The following is a 27,296-nucleotide window of genomic DNA, read 5'->3' as shown; positions in this document are numbered from 1 at the left end:
TTTATTCCATTATTAATTTTTTTTGTATCGTCATCATAATAAATAAATTATAGTACAACTTTAACATAATCTAGACATTAATAACAATTCCAAACCTATATAAAAGCTGATCCAATAATGTAATTAAATTTCCATGTTAAAGCTATAGTTCTATTTCATGCTAGATGAAAATTATCTTTAATTATTTCCATTACTTATTAATCAATTTCACTTGGCTGACAACGCACGCAAATATTTAGAAATTGTCTACGTTCTAAAATATTCATATATAGTATTAACAATGAAAACGTTTTGCTAGCACACTTACCTTTTTCCAGGAAACCACTCATTCGTGCCCATATAATACAGATTTCATTACACAAAAACCGTAGGACTGAATATTTCTTATAACAGCGAAAATTTCTTGTACCACTCTATTTCGAAGTTCGTTAACTAATAATCGTTTTATGATGCAACGTATGAAATTTCGATTCTTGAATGCGATTCTCGAACGCGATTCTTAAATGAGAAGGGGAGGGGGAGACCGAATGTTCGCGCCGATTTATCTTAAGATGTGTGAGTTTATTTGACGTCCGTAATGTGAGTATTAACGTCATAATATTTTCATTGTTATTCTCTCTACATTTATATGCTCTTATTGACTTATTATTAATGTGCGTTCATATAGTGACTTGTTCAGTGTTATATCGTTATATGAAAGAATCAATCATTCTTTTATGTTCTTTTTTTGTTCTTTCTTTGATTATTATGTATTTAGAGGTTAGAATCGCCGGTAGCTTGTATTGTTATGTAGATGTCGAAACGATATCTAAGAATTCGATTATTTCTTCATTTTTGTATATATATGTATTTCATAATTAGTGTTAGTTTTATCCAAATGTTTGAAGGTCTTGATTTGCTTTTATACAGATTATTGCGATTGCGTGATTGACTTCAGAGGTGATTGTACTATCGACGCCATGCCGATTGATGTTTAATCTGATGACTTTTCACGTTGTTAGCGACGTTTGATTTATTGTAACAAAGCCAAATGTACGTAAATGTTTTTATTATTTTCTTATTAGATTGCACGTAGTATTTGGTGAAGATTTTAGATTTATTTTGTGATATACAAGTTATAGTTTGTAATAAATATCTAATATATCTCATTATAGACAATTATACATATATGTATCTTGTTCAGAATGTTAAAGTGAAGGTAATAAAAATTAGAAAATTCACTATTTTTACTTCAAATACATTTGATCATTTCTTTTATCTTAAATAGGAATATATTGGAACTCATATTGGAACTACTATTTCATTGTATTGTAGCATAGAAACTTGCGGTAGATTCAACTATTTGACACTATTAAGAAAATAAAATGCACGTTCATCGCAGTTAGGTACATATTCAATCTTCATAATATGATATTAACGAAAAATTAACAACAGCCACTTAATAGTTAAGCTTTACAAAGCAGTAGTTTTTTCTGAACAAACGTTCGGGGAATAAGAAGAAGATAAAAATTATGTAAACAGTATCTTGTTTCTTCCGTTATATTTCCTCCCTTCCTAACACATCTATATTAAGATATTAAAACGTTTTTACTTCCAGAATGTTCATAATCGCGCGCAGTGCGGTCGATAGAATCAATGTTCGCAGCGTAGTAGTATTTTTAATATGCTCAAGAGCACAGTAGCTCTCACTAAATTCAATTAGAATGAAGATTTAATGCCAGTATATATTTTAATTTTATTCAGGAAATGTGTACACGAAATTAGAATCAGTGCACATTCGCCGATCATTACTTAAATGGACACGTTAATAGTTTTCATTTGTTTGTAGATATTATATATGTTTTTAAATATTCGTTTCCGGTATTAGAGCCAATAATCAACTTTTCTTAAGATGTAATGGCGTCCCAAAAATTAATGACGTACATATTTTTCTATATATTGTACTTTTTTAAATTTTGTTCTTAATTTAATTATTATTAAGGAACAAGTAAATCGGTAATTTGGGAAGTTTCAAATTTGTATCCTTCTATCAAAATAAAATCCAGATTAACACAAACCCTTAATATTGCATTTTAACCTTTATTATTATTAGAGTTTTAAATGTGATAAAATCCATATTTGACTACTTTTATTTTTTTAAATAATCTGTGACTTCAGGAACTAATTATAATATTCTTTGTTTTCTTTAAGATTCTACAGCCTCCACCTTCTTCAATGGGGTCCAATGATTCTTTCTCAATGATGGTCTATCTTGATTCGTGATGACGAGTACCTCTGAGTTACTGTAACGTCCTTCACATCGAACTGTGAGTTTGATGTATTTTGTTTCTCCAGTCGCCTAATCATGTCATGGGATGAAAGGTCCGAATTGATGCGAATGACTGGTTGTATTATGTAGAATTTTTTACGAGCGTAATGGCATTTATTATATACAGAATGAGTAGAAACATTTCTAGTGTTTCATTTATTACTTTAGGTTTTCCTGCGCATCGCGTAACTTCATAGCAATAATATGATATTGAGATGATTCATTTTTCATTAGTAACATAAATATACCGGTGCATGTGCAGCATGTCCTGGCCGCTGTGGAGGACAGGAAAGCCGAAACGCGAACCTGGATCGCCGATAGTATACACGAGATCCGCCCGGATCCAGGACGGATTGTCGCGGCCAGCGCAGACCGAATAACTGCGGTAATCAGTCCACCTGCACAAAACGTCGGAGCAAGCGATCCTTTGGCCTCCACCATCAACGTGTTGAGCGAACGGATGACCCAAATGCAAGCGCAAATAAATGCGCTGAGCCTCGGTAGTACTCGCCCTGCACAAAGACGAAGCCGGAGTCGTCGGAGATCGACTTCAAGAGACTGACTACAGCAGTTCGGACTTTGTTACTACCACGCATTCCACACATTTCAAGAACGCGCGAAGAAGTGCCGTACCCCATGCACTTGGAATACGAGAAACAGAACCACCCGTCCGTAAACGCGGCAAGCGATGACGGCCTAGTATCCCGCCGCATATTCGTGATGGACAGGTACTCAAAAATCTCCTTTCTAGTGGACACCGGCGCCGACATATGCGTATATCCGCGCAACAGAATACATGGCCCCGCGAACAGAAGCGAGTACGAACTGTTCGCGGCCAACGGGACGCGGATCGCAACATACGGCACCATCGCGATTAACCTAATCCTGTGCCTAAGACGAGCCTTCAAATAGCGTTTTGCAGTAGCCGACGTCCAAACGCCCATCATCGGCATGGATTTTTTGAGCCGCTATGGGTTGCTCGTGGACCCGCGAAACAAAAGATTCCTCGACACGACAACCCAGTTGTCATCAATGGGATACGCTGCCACGGCCGACGAAGTATCGATAAAAAATATTATTGGCGAATCAGTTTACTACCAACTCTTGGCGGAATTTCCAGACCTAACTCGTTCACCGGTTTTCGGAAAAGAGAAGACTCGACACGATATGATACACCACATCGAAACCACACCCGGCCCACCTGTCTACAGCAAACCCCGCCGCCTCGCACCTGATCGACTTCAACAGGTTAAAGAGGAGTTTGATGATCGAGCAAGGCGTGAAGAAGGATGGAAACCTACTACCATGTGGCGACTATCGTGCATTGAACGCTCGCATCGTACCCAACAAGTACACGCCGCCACATATCGAAGACTTCGCGCAACATCTACATGGTAAGAATATCTTTTCAAAAATCGATCTTGTTCGCACATATCATCAAATTCCGATTGCGCCCGAAGACAATCGAGAAAACCGCGATAACGACACCTTTCGGACTTTTCGAAGCAACCAACATGATGTTTGGACTTCGAAACGCCGCGCGAACACGTCAGCGATTCGTCGACGAAATCACACGTGGTCTCGATTTCGTCTACGCGTACATCAATGACTTTCTCATGACTCCGGAAGACGAAAAACAACATCGCGAACATTTGCGAATCCTGTTCAACCGCCTCAACAATTATGGTGTAGTGATAGACCGCATGAAATGCGAATTCGGTGCGCACGAAATCACATTCCTCGGATATACGGTAAACTTGACGGAATTAAGCCGCTGGCCGAACGTGTCGAAGCGATCGTAAATATTTTGAAGCCCGCGAACGTTAAGCAGCTACGTAGGTACCTCGGTATGATTAACTTCTACCGACGTTTCATACCGGGGACCGCGAAAACACTTCAGCCACTTAATGACCTGTTAAAAGATGCAAAAAAGGGCAACACGCCCATTGAGTGGTCGGAACAATCTGAAAACAGCTTTCGCGAATCAAAACGTACCTTCGCGAACGCCACGATGCTAGCGCATCCGATACCAGGTGCGCCCGTCAGCCTCACGGTAGACGCGTCCGATTACGCAATAGGTGCAGTATTGCAACAACGCGCGAACGACGAATGGCAGCCGCTAGGATTCGTCACGAAATCCTTGACCCCCGCGCAGCGAAAATATAGCGCGTCTGATCGCGAACTACTCGCGATGTACACCGTGGTCAAACGTTTTCGACACGCCGTAGAAGGCAGAAATTTCGCAATATACACCGATCACAAGCCCTTGACATACGCATTCAATCAAAATCTAGAGAAATGCTCGTCGCGACAATTTTGATATTTAGATTATATTGGTCAATTTACAACCGACATTCGTCACATAAAAAGTCTAGACAACGATGTAGCCGACGCTCTGTCACGCATCGCAGCGACAGGAAAGTCCGTAGATCAACAAACGCTCGCCGCCGCGCAAGAAAATGACACCGAGCTACGCGAATTAGTCAAATCCGATACATACGCGTTACACCTAAAAAAGATATGTTTTCCCGATCACGACGTAGAAATATATTGCGACGTATCGGGCGACACCGTACGACCGTATGTTCCGAAATCTTTGCGATGCAGCGTATATAACTCGTTACATGGACTTTTCCATCCAGGGATACGCGTTACGCAAAAACTCGTGACGACGCGTTTCGTCTGATCTTCAATAAACAAGGATTACCGAACTTGGACACATTCCATCGGAACATTCGGAGAGTTAGCAGGCCGATTCGAACACATACACATAGACATTATCGTGATGCAGTATTCGCAAGCCTACCGATATTGTCTAACGTGTATCGACCGTTTTTCGCGTTGGCCCGAAGCCATTCCCATCGTCGATATGGAAGCGTCAATCGTTGCTTCGGCCCTCCTTTCTACGTGGATATCTCGTTTTGGCGTGTCTTTTAAAATAACATCATAACCAAAGACGCCAATTCAAATCAAAATTATTTGAGGAATTATGCCGGTTGCTCGGCATTAAGCATTTGCGCATGACGATCTATCACCCTGCGTCCAACGGGATGGTAGAGCGTTTGCACCGTCAACTGAAAGCAGCAATCAAATGCCACGATATGAGCAACTAGGTAGAAATCTTGCCAATTGTTTTATTGGGAATACGAACTGCTATAAAAGAAGATTTGAACGCAACGGCAGCAAAAATGGTTTATGACACCGGCATACGATTGCCGGCAGAATTCTTCGTACCAGCGGAGCAACAGGCCGATTCCGAACACGCGAATCGTTTAAAAGAACGGATAGAAAAAATCAGACCACACCCGATCACACGACACAGCGAGAAGAAAACTTTCGTTTTCCGCGAACTAAAAACATCGCCCTATGTATTCTTACGCTGCCTTTACAACCACCCTACGACGGGCAATATAAGGTGATACGGCGAGGCAAGAAAAATTGTACAATAGAAATAAACAATAAACATATAAAGGTATCCATAGACCGATAAAAACCCACTTTTATTGTAACCGACCATATCGCACATCAGCAACTCGAAAATAGCGCAGGAACTCACGACGTGTTCACATCGCGCAAAACCCCAACTACGCAAAACGCTAAATGAGCACAGCAAAGCGAAGGTGACTCAAGAAGTCATTACACCACGCGCGCGGGCAGGAAAGTTCACTTTGTAGGCAGGTTGTAGATAAGTTAGTACATAAGATCTACCTGTGTTAAAAAAAAAAAACGTTAACGTAAGGAGGTACTGTAGCGGCACTCGACAAAGACTCAATCCTTCGGACAAGATGATTGCCAGACGTCGGAACATTTTTATAGCATATTTTCTACCTAACTTAAGGACCCGCTATAAACCTTTTTTTTTTATATTTACGTGGAGGAAATCCGCACGGACGCCAGGCCGTTTCTGGGGAAAGCGGCGTGGTAGTGTCGGACTCCAATCGACTAAAACCTCCACGATGACCGTCTCGGCTGCGATCGAGAGAGGGGCCCGGGAACCGGTGTGAGCGACACACCGGGCTTCCCCCCGCGTCCATTACCACCGCTGATGGAGCGGGCGTGTGGCCATATCACACCGCGCCTCGTCGCCGGAGCCGCCGTGTCAGGCAGCCCGGTTCCCCTACCGGACTGCTTGGCGGCCCCAAGGCGCCGAGCCGCCAGCGCCCAAGTCCGAACCCCACCGGGGGGCGCGGCGGGCCCAGCGCGCTTCGCCAACGCCACACGGAGTTCCCAGGCGATCATCCATCCAAGTACTATCCGTGCCCGGCGCTGGAGCCGCTATAAACCTTAGGATTTCTCTAAGGTTCTTCAAACGAGCAAATAGCCTTTGTTTTATCATTTCCTAAAGTTTATTACATACTATAGAAAGATACGGGAAATATGGTTTTTCTCACGTACGATGCTTCCCGTTAACAACCTTCTCTCGAGGGCGATTAGCATCTTTCCTCAACCACCGACCTAGAGATTAACCAATTAACAGTAACGTCCATTTTCCTCACTTTCCTAATGAAAATTTTCCTCGACGAAGCCGATGATCTTGTATCCTTAGACACACCCATCATAGTTTTCTTCTGCATCATCGTGACGGAAAGTCAGCCAAGAGTCGAGTCTCGAGTCGTCAATCGATAGTCTCCAGTCAGCAGTCGTTTGTTGGTAGTCGATAGTTGACTAGAGTCCCTCGATGCAATCATCATCCGAACTCGCTCCGCACACTCTGCTGAATTGCTATCGTAACGCATTGTCTAGAAGTCGAACTTGTAACCGCGAACCGCTAATTGTAATCGCAAGCTCTACGCAAAGTGTACAACGAGAATATTTGTTAATAAATATATTGTTAACTATACTCTAGTTTTTCTTCAGCACATATCATGACCTAACCACCTGAAAAGATTTAATTAAAATCTTATCTTTAGGATTTTTTAATCAATTTTTCTTAAGATTCAGGTTGTTTTTTCGCATAACGAGCAAGGATTGATTGTTTCGTAAATGTATGTATAAGAAAAGGAAAATTTATTTGAAGATTAATAAACCTTTACGTAGAAAGGAGTAGATGAGAATTACTGTTCCAATCAACTGTTTCATAACATTTAGAATATATAAAACAAGGACGTACAATGTACAAGCACTGTAAAGATACAAAATTCTCTGGTTTACTTTTAATTGTAAAATATTCTGTTCTATGCATATCTTATTTGTAATTTCATAACAACATTAAATTTCTTTTCCAACCACTGATAACATTGGGATTTTACATATTCTATACTGAATCGGCAACATTGAAGATGACAGGGCTTAAAATGGTACGTGAGCTTCAATGCCTCCCAGAATTAGGAGAAAAAAAGTACATTGTATTGTGTTTCTACTTTTCAGCACTATACTCGAATAATATATAGTACAATGTGAAATAATAAGAATGGATGATGAAACTTACTTAAATACTTACTCATTGGAAGGGAAGATATGTAATACTTACCGTCAGTAGATATTTTTCTAGCATGCAAAATATAGATAGAAAATAGTTTTCTTGTTTTGTACAAGCATCTTAATAATTATAGGATATGTCTTTAGTACTACTACATTATCAATAACGTAACTTACAATTCATAGTTAGCATCGATTAGTACATTAGAAAATGTAGACATCAACTATCACAATATCACCTTTTCAGAAAACAATGTGTATTGGTACAAATTGGGAAATTTAAATTTTGACTTTAAATTATTTCAGAAATTTATTATAGATAACGTTTCAAAGTTGCAACTCAAATATATGTACGTACAAAAGAGAAAACTACTTTATCAACAAAACGGAAACTTCACTTACCTTGAGCTGTTCCTGTCGTTTATAGGCGTGTAGCATTAGTTGTTTCCTTTCCTCTTCTGACATTAATGGTTCACGAGCAGGTCTTCCGCCTCCTCTTTTCTGCAGTTTGATAATAATCTTTGTCTTTTCGTTCATCCCGACATAATCCTTTAATTTCGTCCCTGGTAATAATTCTTTTCCTGAGAACCAAAGTTGTGCCAGTTGCACATCTATAACCTGCGACCATCAAATGTATTCTATAACATCTACAAAGTTCTAATCGAACAATTACCAATAATTATATAAATAAAAAATTGTTTGTTATTTTCAAATAATTTTTATTTATTCGAGTATCATTTGAATAAAATTCTATTCGTAACTTTGATTCGATTTAATCTATTTGAAATGTTAGTCAAATAAAGTCGAACTCTGACCTCGAGCGATGCTTGAGTGCCGCTCAAATCCTCCGTGTTCTCGAATTCCTGACGGATAATATCATGAGGAGGAAGCCCCATTGGATAAACAATCGTCACGGCACCCCTTAGAATGTCCAATGCCTCTTGCACGGTTTTCTGTGTCACCAGCTTTTCTTGCTGCACCAACTTCTACGAAGTCCAAAAACGAGAGAAAAGACGCCAGAAACACATTAGTAGAACACACAGGGTGAAAACGAGAAAAGTCTATCCTTGAGTTGATAAAAACAAGAAACGAGGAACATACACATACACACAGACATATAGGATGAAAATTACCTTCGAAACCATAGTTCGTGCCTCTTCGATCGTTTTCTTCAAGACCTCCTGCATCTTCACGTTAGGCTGTTTGCCATTTCTGCGGCCTGAAACATGGAAACCACTCGTGGTAACATTCCGGCTGGGACTGGCAAGCAATTAATGCAACGATTACAAGCCCATTCGAAGCAACAAAAATTCTGGTTGAGCCAATTTCTCGCCTGCGTTGCACGCTCCATTCCCGATAACCATACATTTGCATGCGCCCTAAGCGCGGCCGTTTAGAGCGGCATAAAATAAACTGCATCGTTATTCCCTTCCCTTGGCTCAAAAGTCTGTCGTTTGTATATACGAGATTAAAAATATAATTTGTCATCAAAAAATTCTTCACCTTTTTACGATATTTTAACTTTTTTTTTAGATATATATGTTTTGATTTATATAATTTATAATTCCTAACTATCTTAGCATTTCTAAGAAAAATAATGTACATTGTACATAATCATTGGCAATAAAATTGTAATTAGGTCTTCGTAAACAAATTTCACGCACACAAGATATTTCATTTAATATTAATGGTACTCTTGTATCCTATTATGTCTATAAAATTCTATAAATTAACTCTTTCACATCCACGGAAAGGATGTTTCACAGAATGAATTCTACAGAATCCGTATAATTTCCATCAATGACCTCGTATTGTTAAATAACCATATTTAAAATGTCGTTCATGAACGACTTCTATGGCAAAATGTGTAGGTATTATTTGTTTCGTCTATTAATGTGAAAAAGCTAAATATAAATATGCGCATACATGCCAGTATCCTTCTGAAGGAGCTAAATACGTTTCCACGTACCTATGACGTCCTTGTTAAAGGTCCATCCGCCTATCGGTACGCATTTCTCACCCCACTCGTCCTTGAGCTTGAGCTCCTCAACCTGTTCGTCGGTGAGGCCCATCATGTCATGGGGCAGCATGGTGCCGTGCTTGATCAGCTCCTCGATTTCTATTTTTCGAAAAACACAGACCGTGGTGCACGGTTAAGCGTAACTCCGCGTAATTATTATCCCGGCGCGACGTGTGACTAATATTACATGGTGCGCAGGATGGATGGGTTCATAAACTCGGCCCTCGACTTCTTATTACGCGCTGTTATTACGAGCCGCGGGTGAGGCCTTCCACGAGAGATAATCGTTAATGGATTTCTCGCGTTAGCGTTCCGTACAGGAACCGAGACCGACTATAACGAAGCAGAAGAGTCCATTGGAAATGGTAAAAAAATCGTCGAGATTCGACTAGTACTCGTGTGAACATACGACCACGTACAAATGATAATTCATTGCTTTAAGAACGTATGTAATTGCTAATGGAGAATTGCTTCCTTGGTTAGCTGTATTTAATTGATCGTAAATTGTTATTCTCTTTCGCGGATCTATGTGAAAGGTCAATCAGTCGTTGGGTGGAAATTATTAGCATTTTTTGGTATTAATGTCTTTGTAATTCAATATAGATTTATAAATTTGGAATGCTATATATATAAACATTTAAGAACAAAAAGTCCTACAACATTCATTATATTAGAAAAAATCCCATACTTGGAAAGTTCCCTCAATATCCAGAAAGGTTCAGGTTCGAAGATAACAAAGAATAAAGACGTAAAATCTCTCTGGTCAAGAAAAATTCATAAATAAGCGGCAGCATGTAGACAATGTTAAAACGTGTCATTGGATTAATGGCACAATCGGAGAATAAATGAAGGGATACGTAACTTGCTATCGTCAATGAAATCATTGGCATTCGTGCGGCCCGCGGTAATACTCGATAAAATCGTACGCGTTCGGTTTGCGAGAGGTCGTTACACACACGTGAAAATAAAAAGGCCGAGAAAACGGTAATAATGCGTTTTACGTTGTTACCTCGGGACAACTCATGCCACTTAACTTGCGATCCCGCAGTCAACTGTGCCTAAATAAAGTGTAACTTTCCACGGACAAGCGAATGTTTTCTTTTGCCACGCTGTTAGATATGTCATCTTTCTCGATCTGATTCCCCCTTTCCGAGATACAAGCGATCATTACCATAACATATTCTTGAGACTTTCAGCCGGCCGTTGTAAATAATAGTAATGTCGTATATAATGTCTTCAATCCGAGCCTCGACGAGTGTATCGTACAGAAACTGGCTCTCGTCGCCTTTCTTCACGTGCAGCCGAACCATTTTCTCAGAAAGCTTGGAACAAAGCGTACGTGACCACTTTCAGCTTCTTGTAGCATGTATTACTTTATTTATATGAGATGCGACGAACGATAAACATCATAGTCTTTAACGATAGGCTGGAAGACTCTACTAGTGTGATTAAAATAATCGATTCATAATTTTTTTACAGAATTTTGAGAAAATAATGTAAAACTTCAAATTCAGAAGGTGTATATTTTCAGCTACATGAGGAAATATATCACGTAATATGTTATATTTCACGTTAGTAATTAAGAATTAATATGGTTACTAAAAGGGATTCATATAACGTTCAGATAACGTTACAGTGACAGACATTCTACATATTGTATTGCTGGTAACACGAGATACTATCATTTTCATTATAAAATATTAGAAACATTAATAAGAATAATGAAGTTAATTAATTCTAGAGTATGTTTATCGCTTCTCGTGATATGATAATGCTATAATATTGTAAATATAACAATGTAAATAGGTTACCTTTTCAATACAGCTAGTCGGTTCCAAAGATTTGGTGCTGTCAGTCAATAAAACAAATTGTTAATTGGTTTGACACTTAACTCACTTAAGAATTCCAAGGTAAATTATTCTTCGAAGAAAAATGTATCTACTTGATGTTGGAAACAAAATGTATGCAACACGTGTTACACGATAATAGAAATTGACAGTACCCTTTAAAGCGAAAATAGCAGCTTGTGTCCGGCTAACTGATCGAGAAACGGCAAGATCATAGCACGAACGCGAAAACGCCAATGTATTGCTCGTGGTAACGCAAAGTATCGATTAAACAACTCCTGATAAATCGTTTTTAACTTTAACTGTATCGTTCATTGCATAACTGAAAATCGTAAATACGCGAGCTGTAACTTGATTGTTTCGAAAAAATGCGTTTTGGAATGTAATTAAATGGCTCGTACGCGAGGTGTACAAAATAAAACAATCTTGTTTAATGAGTATATAATCGTGTTTCATTATTGTATAATATACATATTTACATATTCTAGTGAAACACGGATTACAAGAATAAAGACGACCATATATCATTACAAATAACGGAGAAACATTCAGACGCGCTCTCTTGCCTTCTCTCTCTCTCTCTCTCTCTCTCTCTCTCTCTCTCTCTCGCTCGCTCTCTCGTTCTTTCTTTCTCTCTCACTCATTCACATTCGCGGTGCTCCCTACTGGCGTTTTTTGGACACAAAAATATCATCGATATATTTCTTTCTTTTCCATGTAATTACTTTATGTGTCAATAATATAATAATTATATTAATAATAATAATTAAATATTCTCGACGCAGCGCTCGTAGAATAAAAATCTATACACTTATATCCGATATCCGTAACTTCATCTAACTTGTAAATGACTAGTATTATGTTAAAATACACTTATAATTCGATTCGATGAGGTGTATTATCTCTCCAGGTCGTTTTTTTTCCCGATTCGGTATATTTGTATAATATATTTTTTTCTTTTTCTTCATTTTCTTTTAAGGTGTAAGGGGAGTCTGAATGAAGGTGGTCCCTATGCGTTAATAGTGCATGCACAAACGTATCTTGAACGATGACGGATTCGTTCTAAATGCTCGACTGTCCGAGAACAATTGAAAAAAACAGTTCCCCGGACCACCGGCTCGATTGACATTTACAATTTCAGACAGACAATTAACAATAGACGCTATGACGATTTTTCAACGCTTCAACATCGATAATACGAGTGACAATGACAATTGCTTAATTAACGCGAGTTTCACATTGTTTGCGCCTGATTGCAACGGGCGCGAGAACTTACACATTTACTCAAAATCCTTTCGCATTGCTCGATTAAATCGGATTAATCGTAAGATTAGGGCATTATAGGGGAAGGAGACGTAATTTTACGACGATTTGAAAAAGAAATACAATTTGAAATTGCACGTACAGAAATATCGAACGCAAGTGGACCGCGTTGGACGTCCAATTTTCACGTTGTTAGCTATTTTTGTATATAAATGGAATATTCGTAAATACATTGTATAATTGCGTATCCACTACAATAATTTCACACACGGTCCTCGTGGTCATCTAAATTGTGACATGTACAAAAAGAATCGATCTGAAAGAACTATGTCTCGTTACGACGGCGCGTGATATGATACAATAGAAATATTGGCATTTGGTCCGAAAGAAACATACAAAATAGGGACTCTTAAGTGCTAAACAGTGAATTAATAATATTGTGCGCGGCTTCATTCTCCTATTGATCGCTTGTATATCATTTGGTGAGATTAAAACATCGTGCGACGCGGAATATTACATACATAGATTGCAACAGCATTTGTAGCGACTACAAATCGAAAAATATTCTACGTCCATTCTCTCACATGCTTCGCGGATATTTTAATCGATACGATTATTGAAATCATTCTATCTAACCATTGAAAAAGGCAACATTATTTGCTACGTTAGCGTTCTTCTTCTTTACATCGAAACATCGCAAAAGATTGTATATTCCACAATGTGTTATCGCCGAAGATAAAAAGCATCGCTCAGTGGGACTTCGATTAACATTATAACATCGGACTACGGATATTTGCAAAAATAGTGCGCTGTATCCTACGTACACGGGGGAAACACGTACTAGCCCATTTTTAACTTTCCTTCGACTCGGTCTCCTGCCTTTTTTTATTTTTTATTTTATTTTTTTTTCTTTAAATGACTTTCACGATCACTGGACGGCAAGATCCTTAGACAATAAAACATCACACCGAGAGAATTTTCGTCTAGAATTACGATAACAATAAATTCTTTCTTCTTCATCCTCTAACAACACGATTAATAATAATTCGTCTAATTCTATACATCTCAGGCTTCAACAAAAAATGCTTCACATCAATTAAAGCTCGTGCATGGTACCGTTAACGTTTCTGTTTTCCATTTCTTTTTTTTTTTTTTTTTGTTTCCCCTATTTTCAATTATAAATATCATCTCATTCGGGATTCATATCTTTGACAGCGAGTTGTCCCATTACATTCTCCAAGATCTCTTAACTTCTTGGTCATGGTACCGATGAAGTGGGCGCGATTTGAATTCTTCTTTATTCCTCGTCTATGGTAGGCTGAACCTGTAGCACATCCTTCAGGATCCTGTGTTCTTCATGCTGATCATCCTGATCCTGTAAAGTAGAGAAAGGACCGTGCAACAATCTTCGTTGCACGGTTGCTTCCTCTCAGACTTTACTCTCAGGACCATCTGTCGTATGCTTGAAGGAGCTGCGAATTTTACTGAGGTGAAGGGCAGCGAGGTGGCCGTAGCTTTTGTTGTACCATTCTGGAGTGCGTCCTCTGTAATTAAAATTAAGCACAATAGTATTAAGGATTATGATTTAAAATAATGTATGAATATAAAAATTGTAAAAAGGTACATTAACCTTTTTATTCATATTAGAATAGAAAATCAATATCTTTTATTTAAATTTAATGGTTATGGTTGGGATTAACGCGATTTAAAGTATTTAAAGCTATTAATTTTCAAGGATATTGATTCATCAATCAAAATATTGAATCGCCAATTCATAATTTTTCATATTTTTAGGGATTTGAAATTTTTTTACAGTGTATATAAGAAGATTATCGATTCCCTAAATCCAAAGAATACGTACTTTGTATCCACTCTGGAGAGATGCATAATCCGTGATTTACCGCTACCACAAGGTTCGATAAGATAGCGCGAGGCTAAAACAATACCACGTGTTCCACCAGGCATAACAGGAGCATCCGGATGTTCTACGGATGTTTCTACGATGACGCAGGCTCCTTTAGGGAGATCGTTACGCCAGGATCTGTACAATGCAACATTACATAATTTATAACTCGACCCTCCCATTTTACACCTCTTATAAATCAGTCTTGCTATTTGTCACGTTCGGTTTCTCAATGCAATTGAATATCGTGCCTCTCAAACACGAATACACACCTTAGCACACAATAATCCCTAGCAGGAAGAGGACTCATGTTCCCAGTGGCGTATTGAAAGACCTCCACGTTGGTGTCCAGTTTATTGACCAGTCTGTACTTTAAAAGCTGAGGATCCCAGATATGCCTTTCTCTCAGAACACGATGGAGAAGCTCGTTCGGTGGTGCTTCCACCTCGGTTGACACTCGCCACAATCGGAGCGGATGTCCATCTCCGACCTTCTTGTATGCCATCTCCACTGTGCTATCAGCTGGATTGTGCACAGTGACCCATCCTCGACTTCTGTAAAAGAAGTATAGATTATATGGCTAGCTACATGTATATAATATTTTTTCTAAATGAATAATTTTCGCTGAAATTGGATGAAAATTATAGAAGAATTCTAGGTAGAAAAATAATACCAGAACTTGTATTAAAAAGTCTAAAATGAATAGTATATGAAAAAATATATAACGCGATGAAAGAAACAAGACTTTACGAGAAATCATCCAAATGCCAAAAAGTGTAAATGAAAGCACTTTTTTTAAAGAAGATCCATCATTATACCAATCATAAACAAAATTACGACAAAAGGGAAGACAAACTTCAAATGTACGTACTTCTCACGCGCCTCCTTCAACAAGGCCGTAGTGCAAGCGTAAAGATATCCTCTCCAATCCTGCTTAAGTTCGGATCCCAGCTCTTCCAAGGCGACCGGTACGCTTTCCTCCATGTAATTGAAATGACACTGCGTCAACATATCCGAGGAGACCTGATGCAACCAGAAACAGAGAAAGGGGGATGAGATTAACTCGTATTTCCCTTCATGATTCGTGAGAACATATCCGAATAATACACACATATACATATGTATAAATATATATGTATATATATCTCAGATTCGAGCGCGATCACAATCGCCGTTTCGAGACGACGACGGATGACGCTCCTCTCGAACGACCTGGACGTTCGGCATCGAGCCACTCACCATGAATAATTCACGATGCATCTTGACCAGATACAGAAGACAGTCGTGAGCGGCTTTGTTTTCCGACAGTTCCCTCTGATCGGGAATGCCCACGGTCTTTCTCCTACGTGGCGATACGCTGCTCGACCTGTTGGTCACGTTCGTGTTACTGTGGTTGAAGTGGAACAGGCTCGGTGCCAGGCACACGGCCAGGTTCGAGGCTGTCATTTGGTTGTAGGGAGCGTTGCTCGCTACGTGGTTCAAGAAATCGAGCAGAGTCTCCAACGCCTCCCGATGCTCGTCTGGCAGAAGCAGCAGGACGCATTGCACTGCGTCCGGTCGCAGATCAACAGGTACATCTGTAACAATTATGGATACCTGTATGTAATTACCTTTGTTGCCGGTTTTAATTTAGTTTACTAATAAGTCATTAGTTCAGAAGGCTTACGAGATTAAAGATGTATGGATATCAAGAGCGTTACAGATTCTGTATTGGTCTCATTCTGTCATCGATATGGATACTAATATATAGATGTACATATATACTCACGTTGGAAGATGGCGATGAAGGTCTCGGATAACTTGTTGGTTAATAGCGCTTCCGGCAACTCCCTGAAATACTGCTTAACGAGATCAGCCACATCAAAGGCCTGCTGACCATCAAAGTTAATGTTATCCCCGAGAGTCTCGGTCATCATTTTTAATTTCTGTATCCTCGATTTGACACCGCTCTTCCTAAAAATTCCAACTTGGTCGAGGGCGTTCGCTCTCAGCCACCTCAACGCGATTTGAATACACTTTGGTAAAGCCTGGCCGGTTCGCTGCAGAGATAACAACAACGGTACCCCGAAGACTGTCTTATCCTTGTAATCAGGGGTCTTTATCTTCCTGATGAACTTTGGCAATTCCCAGTTCCAACCCGTACGATGAGTTGGACAGTATCGTTCCATGCAAGCGGTCAGTTTTAACAGAGCCAATTTTCTCAGTACCAAGAGTTGCCCGCAGGACATCGAGGCCATAGCTCGTGAACACAGAGGATCCAGCGGTTCAGGATATAGTGATCCCCTTTGAAAACTGTGCCACCTAACAACGGTACCCTTGTGCCTCGGAGAATCCTCTTCCTGATCTGAATCACGACTGGCTACTGTCGAACTGCTCTCTTGACTTCCAGCGAGTTCGGAACTCCTGGACCTCGACTTTTCTCTGTAAACCGTCACTTCCTTGGACAAGGGTTTACCCTCTCTGTACGGATCGTCGCGATGTCTGAAGCTCTTGTGCATCTTGTCTTCCCTCTTCAACGCGGCCACCTTGTCTTCCTTGTACCTTTCCTGACTTTGTCCCGACAACTTGTCCCTGTACCTTTGCGACTCCTTCCCAAGATTCAGGCTTCCTCCGCGACTATTTATGGGAGTTTTGGTCGGCGAATCCTTGGGACTTTGGGGATGGGCAGTCACGTACTCTAACACTTTAGCATGATTGCTATTCGCGTCTCTGAAATACCTGTGTCGCCAGCTGGTAGGTTGACACTCGGAGTCGCTGAGCGCGCCTTGATCCTCTCGGCCACGATGCAAGAACCTTCTCGCTCGATTCATCTTCGTGCGTGTCGGCGTAGGCGTTGGGCCACCTCCTTGTGACCCGTCCGAGCAATAACTCGACGAATCGTCGCCGAACGGACTAGGCGCGTTGGTCAGAGGCGACGGTGGAAGGTGATAAGGAGAAGCTGGTAACGTGACGGGTGATCCAGGCACGTGAAGCGGCGAACCCGGTAAAAGGTCGTTGAAAGACACCGGCGCGGGCCCCGTAGGTGATACGTCCACGCAATTCAACTCCTTCATCTTTTGCTGCATCGACATCACGTCTAGAATTTGCGGGCCACTGATGACGATGCCGTCGCGGTTCTGGTGCTTTCGCCGCCGGGATTTCAACGATTCGACCCGCCTAAGGAAAGCTTTAGCTCCATCCCTCAGTCTCTCGGAGCCGGTTCTTCGAAATCTCGGGCCGATCTCATCGGGAAGCGTACCAGGTGGCAAGCTACTGTATCTAAGAGTGTCCAGCATCGTATCCTCGGCCTCCTCGGCTTCCAGTCGATCCTCCAACGAGTCCTCCTCGGATTGCAAGTTCTGCCCAGCAATCGCCTGTAACCTCTCGACGTTGGTTTGCGTCACGTCGCACACGCGGGACCAGCGTCTGGTTTTCTTCTCGAACGTCCAATTCTCGCTGAGGGCGCACTGTGTATCTTCGTCCGAATCATCGCCGCCACCCTGCAACGGTGTAAACGTATCGAGCGTGTGAAAATTAAGCGAGAGCGAATTTCAACGGTGCCCTTAATTAAAAGGAAAGTTACGAAACGCGGCCTTAATCGCGCGTCTCATTTGCATAAGTAACAGTCATAACCAAGAATTCTATCTCCTTCCATCTTCGACCATGCCTGACAGGTTTTGACGTCAATAACGTACGATGCAACGATTCGTTTTGGGATTTATTAAAAGAACGCCAAGATCTACGTCTATATCAATAAATTTTGGATTACACGCGGCAATATGTGGTTACCTCGAAACTTGATCTTTTTTATACTATTACGGTAGTGGGGCTCGTGGAAGATTACAACGAGCTAATGACGTGATTCAGAGGAGACGTGACTCATGATACACTCCGGTCGACCATTGGAGAGTGTGGAGAAACGTTTCGTGCAAGATTAACGACTCGTAGCGAATGTTTAGCAGCCACCAGTGGCACTGGTTGATAATCAATTTGCGTTTGATGTAGCGACAAATTAAGGACCACCGTCGAGGACGCTATCGTGTCGTGTAATTAATTGTAGAAAGTGTTTCAAGCCCCGTTGCTTTTACCTATGGTCTCTCGCAATCGGCTGTGACACCGTACGTAAGTTGTGGAAGATGAATGATTCTTCCGGCAGGCGTGAGAAGAAAAAAACCACGCCTTTATGTTACACCAGTTCTGCCATGAAAATACCGTTTTTTAAAGAACGAATCATTTCCATGCATTTTACACGCTTTCTGTTTTAACGTAGTATTACTTTGGTTTGAATACTCTTGAAATCTTGAATTTCTGACTTACATAATTGATATTTCACATCGGTTGTATATAATAACGAACTTAATAAGGCATCAATCGCATTTTGCCTTCCTTGTTTGTTCAGCAGCTAATTATATTAACTTCTTTTTTTTTTTATTATAATTGTTGTATTCGACATACTATAGAAGAAACGCAAAGAAGAGAAGAAGAGAAAGGAGAGTTACGTAATGTATGTGTTTGCAAATGTACAGAGCTCTCGAGTAAAACTTCATCTGAGCACAGACACCTTTAACAGTATTGTGTCACAATTATAATTTCTGCTAATTAAATTACTGGACCCAGCAAATTATCACCATACGATTACAGAATACACAAATTTCGCAATTTCTCTATTCAACTATTTCTTGATTTTGTGTTTTACGGAACTGATACTGGTCAACTTACTATTGCAAAATCAACTCGATTTTTGCAACTTTTCCATTTGGTTAATTGCCAACTTCATGTTCTGTCGAATTTGAGAAACTATCCATTTTAGCCCGACAAACTATCGATTCTATCTTATAACTACAAAATCATCTCAAACTTTGTAAGTTCTTCATCAAACCTCGCCTCAATCCGATGTTCCTCTAGTTTCCCACAATGCAACTCTGAATTACCATTTCACGCTTTATTATCAAGCGGACAAACGAGCCGAGAGACTAACGTGGGATTCGACGTCTGGAAGAGCCGGATCGGGGCCACAGATGACTAAACTGAAACGCTGTTCCTTCTGACGACCGTAGGCAAAGCCAGTCCGTTTTCTAACAATAAAGCCGACGCTCTGTTGCTCGTTACGAAACTTGACGCCTTTGTTGTTTCCACGTAGGGCATCGGCAGGGCTGCGAGAGTCAGTCGGGAGAGTGTGTGACCTTACGTGATCTTCGCCACATGACAATGGACCAAGTTTCACCTCGTGTCGCTTCGCACGGTTTCCATCGGTGGCATCGTGGCGTACAGCTAAACTCCTCTTCGCGCCGCTCGCTGTCCAGGAAGCGAGCATCACGACCTAACCATCTAGTACCGCAATTTTTTTCCATTCTATTTCATGGCGATGCATGAGGACATAATGGAAGCTATGCCTCTACGTTGGCGCACGCCGGCGAATTCGAAACTTGGCCTCAAATGTGTCTAATCGCTGTCACGGATGTACCGTTTCCCTAGCTTTCATGAAATCGTTATGAATGAGTGGGAGGATCTTGAGTGTTAGAGAGAATGTGATGATTAATACTCAGCTGTATTGAATTTTATTTTAGGACACCAAATGTTCTTCACAGATCTTTAGATGTATTTTTTAAAAGTATTTGACGAGTAGAGAGTAATATAATTTCTGAATGTAGGAAATTATCGGTTCAAAAGCTAGTTTGCTTTTAAGAATTACGTTGGGTTTGGTATGGGTGGTTATATTCAAACAATAGTAAATCAAGGATTTGCAATAGTGAAGTAGAAACTAGAAATTCTGGTGGAGAATAACTTTTCAGAATAAAACTTTTCATGTAATGCATATTGCTGTAAAATTACTGTATACACGTATTGAACATTAAGAAAGACTTCTCCTGTGTATAATGAATTTTATAATGTTTATACTTTGATACTTGTTGCAAATGAAAGCTGAATCGAAGCATAAATGTACGACAGTGGGAAAATAAACGACAGATTCGTGAATGTCGCTTATGAGAAACCAAATCACTCCATAGAAAGCTTATCGCGTCTTAAAAGGATTGAACCTTAATGATTGCGGTGATGCAAGGAATAGACGAAGAGTATTTATGGATATTTACGTTAGCAGCTTAACGCTGTACAATCTGTTCTTTTTCCTCGGGGTGTAACGTTATTACGGTGATAAATTTTAATCATAAACGCCATGCCGAGCAGTGAGATCGTTAAACGAAATTACCAGAACATTCGAGGAAAGGGAAACGCGTAAAATGACATGCAAAGTGTTCCCTCTTTCCTTCTTCTTTTTTTCCTCCTCCTCGTCTTCTTTTTTTATTCTTTATCGATGAACGTTACGAAGTCAGACAACAGGGCCATTTGATTACGCGAGAAAATAATCAACGTGCTCGAATGTGGGCCATAGTTAAAAATACACGGCATTGCAGAAATGGGATATTCGTTAAGAATAAACGGACTCCCGACCGGAATAGATTTTTCGAATCTTAGATGTCTCTCCAGACATTCACCATTCGATCGCTCATTCTAACAGATGCTATAATTTCCTGTCGCTGAATTAGAAGAAAAATTTAGGTGATACTAAACGTCCATTAGAATTTCGTTACGAACGACAATCTTGTCACTTACAAGATTGTATATTATATCCTAAATACACACTTCTTAAATTAATAAAAAAAGAAAAAAAAGTGGGTCTTGTTTATAGAAAGATTCCTATGAATTACAAACTGGCTTAAGATAGTACTGTTTTTAACACAGTGTTCCTTTTTTCATGCTATGCTATATCCGAATATAATCAACATTCCACTACATTATGTATATTTTACTAGCGTGTATAGGGACAGCGTGTTGTAAAAATAGAATCAAAGAATTTAAGGGCTTCTAGTATATAGTAGTGATCAAGGGGAATGAAGAATGTTGAGTAAACGTAGGTTCTAAATTCAGTGCTGTTGGTGTAAAATGTAATTTTCTTTTTCCTTATAGGGGTAGCTAATGAGTTTCATTTACTCGTCCATAAGAAATAACGTAGTTGAATTGGAATATTAAATGAAAAATGCAGTATATGTCAGACAATATGAAACAAGGTGGAAATGTTGAAAAATACACATCCGTTGATTCACATAATTTACATATTACAGTCTTGTAAATTATGTTCCATGCCTTTCTATGATTTTTTGCTGATATTAGATATTCCTATCTTAATTTTTTTCAATTGACGTACTGGCAATCCCTGAGTAAGGCGGTTGATTGGTTTCATGTTATTTATGCAAATATGATCATTATGTCCCATGTTATTCTTTATCACCAATATACACCTAATATATTATTCAAACACATATTTCTAAATCTATTTCTTTATTCATATCCAATATATTCCCACGAGACGTAACTAATTCACTTGCAAATACACAATTTTATACTTCATTACAAAAAACTTGATTCCTCTATTTATATCTATATCTAAATAGCTCGAATAATTGATTCTACACTCTTTTTACGACGCTCCCTAAATCCTTAACGTCTTAAACGCACACTTTTTGACCGTATATATTTCTTGAACGAAATTATCGAGAAGCAACGGTTGACGAGCAGTAATTCTTGTGAGGAGAAGAATGTGTCTCGAGGTACACCTCGTTGTCCGACTGGTCCGAACGAAGGGAACCTTATCCTCAAGGAGAAGCGGGCAAGTCGAGTCGGAGGAGACGGGGAAGCCGCGTTTCGCGTACGATTATCGGCGATCCGCCACTTATACTTCTCTTACATATCTGCATTTCCGTTCCGGCGTGTTACCACACGACGTGACGATTCTCGTACGTGAGTTATTTCCGCGCGGGTTCGTGCTGACCAACGAGCCGTGTCGCCCCACGTTGCTACGACGTCACTTCCGTCTAGGCAGGTTGAACAAACCCTGGTGTTTTATGCGTGACAATGGCTCGGGAATGGACTCGTAAAACGAACAGTGTTTCGTGCGAGTTTTATGGGCTTCTACTATTTATTCTGCGCGAATGTTAGTTTATCCTTCTTTTTTAACTGCCGGTTACGTGTGTCTACTATCTAGAGAGAATAAAATTTCCCTCTCCCCTTCTCCAATAAGACGCACGTTCTTATTATTTTTAGAGTCGATCGAAGTTTTCAAATTCGATTTACGCGCCAACTGTGATTTTTCAATCCACGATAGAATTGCTTGCTCTGAGGATCGATATTTGAAGATCAGTTACGTGACATAATTCGTAAAGATTCTGTGATGATTCTGTATTCTTATAACTCAAATTCCAACTCTGATAATCCAAGAAGTATATATGGGATTAAACCAAGCACACGTCCAATCTACCGTAATATCGGAGCAACTTACATCTAATCTCCACGTCAAATCTCTAACAGTTAAAGTTCCTTCATAAACAGTATAAACTTTACCACAGGATATGAAGACAATTAAACTTGTAGAAACCGCAGACAATCGTTCAACGTACTCATCCGATTAAAATTCGTACTATGCATACTTCGCGTGCTTCCTAAATTACCAAGCTGGCAACTCGAACGAATAAAAGTCGCACAACGTTCATTGCACTCCGAATTTAGAATACGATGACGGTACAATGACCCAGATCGCCGTTCTCGCTTGTTAAAAGGACCCTTGGCACATTAGTCGTAGCCCTCTCGCGTTAAGTATCAATTAAACGTTGCCTCGCTCCCGATCTCGTCGTCCCCTGTAATTGGTCCGCCAGACCAATGGATCGCTTCCTCTAAATCGATAATATATTTCTGGTCGCTGGAGAACGCGTATGAGAAACCCGTACAAAATCATATACTTAACCCTGCTACGTTCTTCCAGTCATTTTCGATCCAATTACGTTGCTTTAATGTTGAGAGGTATCTTAGGTTTACGAAAAAAAAGAAAAAGAAAAAGTTGTTATAGATGTATACAATTCCTCGTTTCAACTTTACGTTACACACCATTAACATTTTTGAAATATTTTTTATTATAAACTGAAGGATCATAATAACGCTAATGCTTTAAGTCTATAACTTTGCAATTTATGCAAAAGATTGTGTAATTAAAATTATGTTTATTAAATGCCTTCATAATGAACGTAACTAAATGAAAGTAACTAAAATAGAACGTAATGAAAGTAACTAAAATAGAATTTAAAAGTTGAAATATAGTACCCACATTAGTAATAAAACAAAATCACTTGTTCTTTCCATTTTGGTCCATGGTGCCCCGTCGTAAGTGTATACACGGCTTTACTCTGCTATAGAATCTTGTACGAATGTCTCTTACCTTCTTCTCGTTTTCCTTAGTTTCTAACTCGAGTATATGTCAGTTGCTGCATTCTTGTTACGGGCCAACCGGAAAGAGATTAAGTTAAAGTAGAAGATAGAAAGAAGCTGAGTTTCAACTGCGAAAAATATCGCGTGCGAATGTGTGCTTGATCTTCATTAAAAATTCTTTTATCCGCGGTCTGATATGTTGGATCTTTAAAAGGCCGCGCGCTTGTGTCACTTGAGAGTACGTAGTCAAAGTAGGATTCTGACACGAGGAACGAGATAATGTAATATCTGATGTGATGTGACTGCGGGAATAAATGATTTGAGAGATGAATAAGTTAGTTACGGAGGAGTTGCTGTAGATGGAAAGTTGGTTGTAGTTTGAAAATATTCCTGAATGGTGTTATTCAATCTGGAGAGACCCTGGAGTTCTTTAATGACGTTGTTGAATGGATTCTTTACGTTACACTATCTCTTTTTTATCGCGAACATTAAATAAATTTATCTTGAATATCGATAAAAATGTATATGTCCGACATATTAACCCTTATAGAAACGAACATTTTTGTCTTCGCCCACTATCATTAACAGAAATATGCTTTTTCTAAAGATCTTGTAAAGAAAATACAACGCATTAAAAATTAAGCCCAGTTTATATCTTCCTATAATACTTTACAGCATATATATTCTACATGAAATACAAATGAGTTAATTGTTTTTATGATAATCATTCTTCAAAAGGATTTATAGAACTTCACATAAAATAAAGGAAGCGCATCTCAAAGTATTTTACCAATGAATTTTAAACCGCCCACTGAAAAATACATCACGAACCCCTTTTCGGCTCTACCATACACGTTCAGTACCAAACAAAATACTTAATGAAATCTTTTCCGCAATCGAATGGGCTGCTTACAGTTGAATCGAAGAAAGAACGTTTGGGACAGGTAGGGGTTGAAAGGAGTATCAGCATTTTAAATCATGACGTCCAGAACGATGTATCATCCGGTAGGATGGAAGGAGGAGGACAAGCGAGTTGGTGAATTCGCACAGTGTCTCCTCGGTAGAAACAAGAGCGAGCCGAACGAATTGTGAGAACAAAAACGGCGTACGCTTCTCACGAGCCTCATCGATTCTACCCAGTTGAAATCCTCCCAGTTCGAAAGTATGGTATCGTTTGTACGAGGGGGATACCTCGATCTCTCGACCAGCCAAAGAAATAGAGGAGAACGACATTCCATGGATTTCCATCGCGGTTGCTCTCCGCTCGCCAGGCCGCGGATTTCTTCATTGACAATCGTGATTCAGTAACGAGCCTCCGGGAATCGTACGGTTCGCGAAGCTTTCTTTTCCCTTTTTCCGTCAGCTTCGTGTCGATTCACGGGACGAACGACAAAGACGATCGTCTCGAGTCGTGGCAATTAACCACCTCACGAACCAGATCTGGTTCCCTGGATTTCCAGCCTCGACGACGACCTCTTTTTGCCCACGGATTTGTCCCTAGCTGACCGAGCTTTTCGTTATTTCTCACCGACATATCGTTACCAATAACCATTTCCGCTCCATTTTCTAACAAGGTCAACGATGAATGGATAGATTCTTCGCGCGACGTTTCGACACATACACGTGTCTTTTGACGTTGACGCTAGCTTACGTACAGTCGATTACGATACTAGACTTCCTGTCATTTCCCAATCCACCGGCGTCAACTTTGAAAAGTTTTTACATTCTTGGTTTATTCGTCGTGGGAGATTCTTCGATAATGCTGGGTTTTAGATAAATGTTGTCGATCTCTATGTATGCTCTGCAAAGTATGTTTCCGTAAGTGTTTCTATTGAAGTTTAGAAGAGTTGGTTGAGTAGATTTTGGAGATAAGCCAAGAAGTATTTAAGTGTGGGATAATTTTGTAAAATATTTTAGGATGAAGTAGATACTGTAATGAATTCGTATTAATTGGCTTTGACTAATTTAAGTAGATTACGTTGGTACGTTAAAAATAAAATGAAGAATTTCAATCAACTGAGTGCGGTAAAAAATTGGCAAGAGAAAAGGGGTTCAAAGCGGAAATCTTGGCATAGTATAAAAGCAACTTTGAAAACTACTTAATCTGATGCCATTAATTGCCGCCACGGTATAGTTGTCCTCGCCTACTTCTCGCACATCCGGTACCATTCTCGCACAACAAGCAGTTGCGTCAATCCGAGAATACTTTTACGAGATGTGAATTCCATTCCACGTGAAGGATATCATTCATTATACAAACTGCCTGACGCGATGTTTCCACTCTCGGCCAAAGAATCTGACAAGCTTCGCCTACGTTCGCGTTTCGAGTAAAAAAAAGTACAGGATAAACTGAGAACTAAGATAGAAATTTAAAAAAAGACACTTTAAATATATGAAAATATATTTATAGAAGACTAAACCTATAGCTATTAATGTAGCTTCCGCGATTAAAAAGGTTTCGTGCTATTGCTATTAATTAACTTCCGCAATTAAAGAAATTCTACGCTATCGCTATTAATTAGTTTCCGCAAATTTAGAAAAATTCCATGTTCGTAAAATATTTTCACATGCTTTAACAAGTCCTGCACGTTCTTAAAATCTTCAAACTTTTCCTTGAATCATTTTATAAAAATAAATATTAAAATATGAATAGAAAGTGAGTTTCTAAAAAAGAAATAATCAAGTTTGTAATATGCTATGTTACAAACAGAACATCAGTTTCTAGCTGGTCGATTAACTGCACATAAGAAGCTTTAATCGATCGTCGTGATCGAATATTCAAATCTTCTTCGAAGTATTATGGTAATTCATTGAAAATGCAAATCGATTGTCGAGTTAACACGTAATTCCTAATTTCTGTTGAACAATTACAGATTTACGACTCGACTATCAGGTTTGAAACCATTTAAAAGAGATACCCTTAAATATTTAATTTAAAACAATTAAACGAAATCGAATATCATACAAATTAAATATCGATAAAATCCTCAAGAAGAGGTAATACAAAGAAGTAAGAATACAAATTGATTATATCAAAATCATAAAGAGGACAAAGATACAATTTACAATGAATTCGAAATAAAATTATCAAAACTAAAACATAATTGTCGAGTAACTTTTGACGAGCACAAATTTATTGTTTGTATATTCGCAATGAACAGGAGTAAAAGCTGAATATGCTATAGCACTGAAAACGGAAAACCGCTTTATCGTACGATTTCACCCTCAAAGGTTTAATCAACCTCGCGAGAGCTAGCCATTCATTCAAGAGCCATCATTGCACGTTAATGAACTGGCGTCCGA

The 27,296-nt window shown here is 39.5% G+C and overlaps 2 protein-coding genes across 5 annotated transcripts in view; both read right to left on the bottom strand.

Moving 5' to 3' along the window:
* The window catches only part of LOC138182277 (cilia- and flagella-associated protein 298), a 113,799-nt gene extending 102,688 nt beyond the window's left edge, over nt 1-11,111 (bottom strand). The window contains exons 1-5 of the mRNA XM_069117947.1: nt 10,918-11,111; nt 9,696-9,845; nt 8,860-8,945; nt 8,542-8,712; nt 8,129-8,344 (exon numbers count right to left, since the gene is read on the bottom strand). Of these exons, the coding sequence (XP_068974048.1) occupies nt 8,129-8,344; nt 8,542-8,712; nt 8,860-8,945; nt 9,696-9,845; nt 10,918-11,056 (762 nt within the window). The 5' untranslated portion in view covers nt 11,057-11,111. The remainder of the gene's footprint in view (nt 1-8,128; nt 8,345-8,541; nt 8,713-8,859; nt 8,946-9,695; nt 9,846-10,917) is intronic.
* Nucleotides 11,112-13,993: 2,882 nt separating this feature from the next.
* Nucleotides 13,994-27,296, bottom strand: part of cv-c (RhoGTPase activating protein) — a 350,270-nt gene continuing 336,967 nt past the window's right edge. For all 4 annotated transcript variants that reach the window (XM_069119364.1, XM_069119365.1, XM_069119368.1 and 1 more), the window contains 6 exons: nt 16,528-18,238; nt 15,999-16,336; nt 15,631-15,782; nt 15,032-15,313; nt 14,718-14,897; nt 13,994-14,400 (listed from right to left, as the gene is read on the bottom strand). In XM_069119364.1, coding sequence (XP_068975465.1) covers nt 14,286-14,400; nt 14,718-14,897; nt 15,032-15,313; nt 15,631-15,782; nt 15,999-16,336; nt 16,528-18,238 — 2,778 coding nt within the window. In that variant the 3' untranslated portion in view covers nt 13,994-14,285. The remainder of the gene's footprint in view (nt 14,401-14,717; nt 14,898-15,031; nt 15,314-15,630; nt 15,783-15,998; nt 16,337-16,527; nt 18,239-27,296) is intronic.

Source organism: Bombus flavifrons, chromosome 8 (assembly GCF_040668555.2).
Source record: "Bombus flavifrons isolate JBK064 chromosome 8, iyBomFlav1_principal, whole genome shotgun sequence".
In the NCBI taxonomy this organism is placed as follows: Eukaryota; Metazoa; Arthropoda; class Insecta; order Hymenoptera; family Apidae; genus Bombus; species Bombus flavifrons.
The sequence above is the reverse complement of the archived record's forward strand: the minus strand, read 5'-3'. Positions and strand labels throughout refer to the sequence as shown.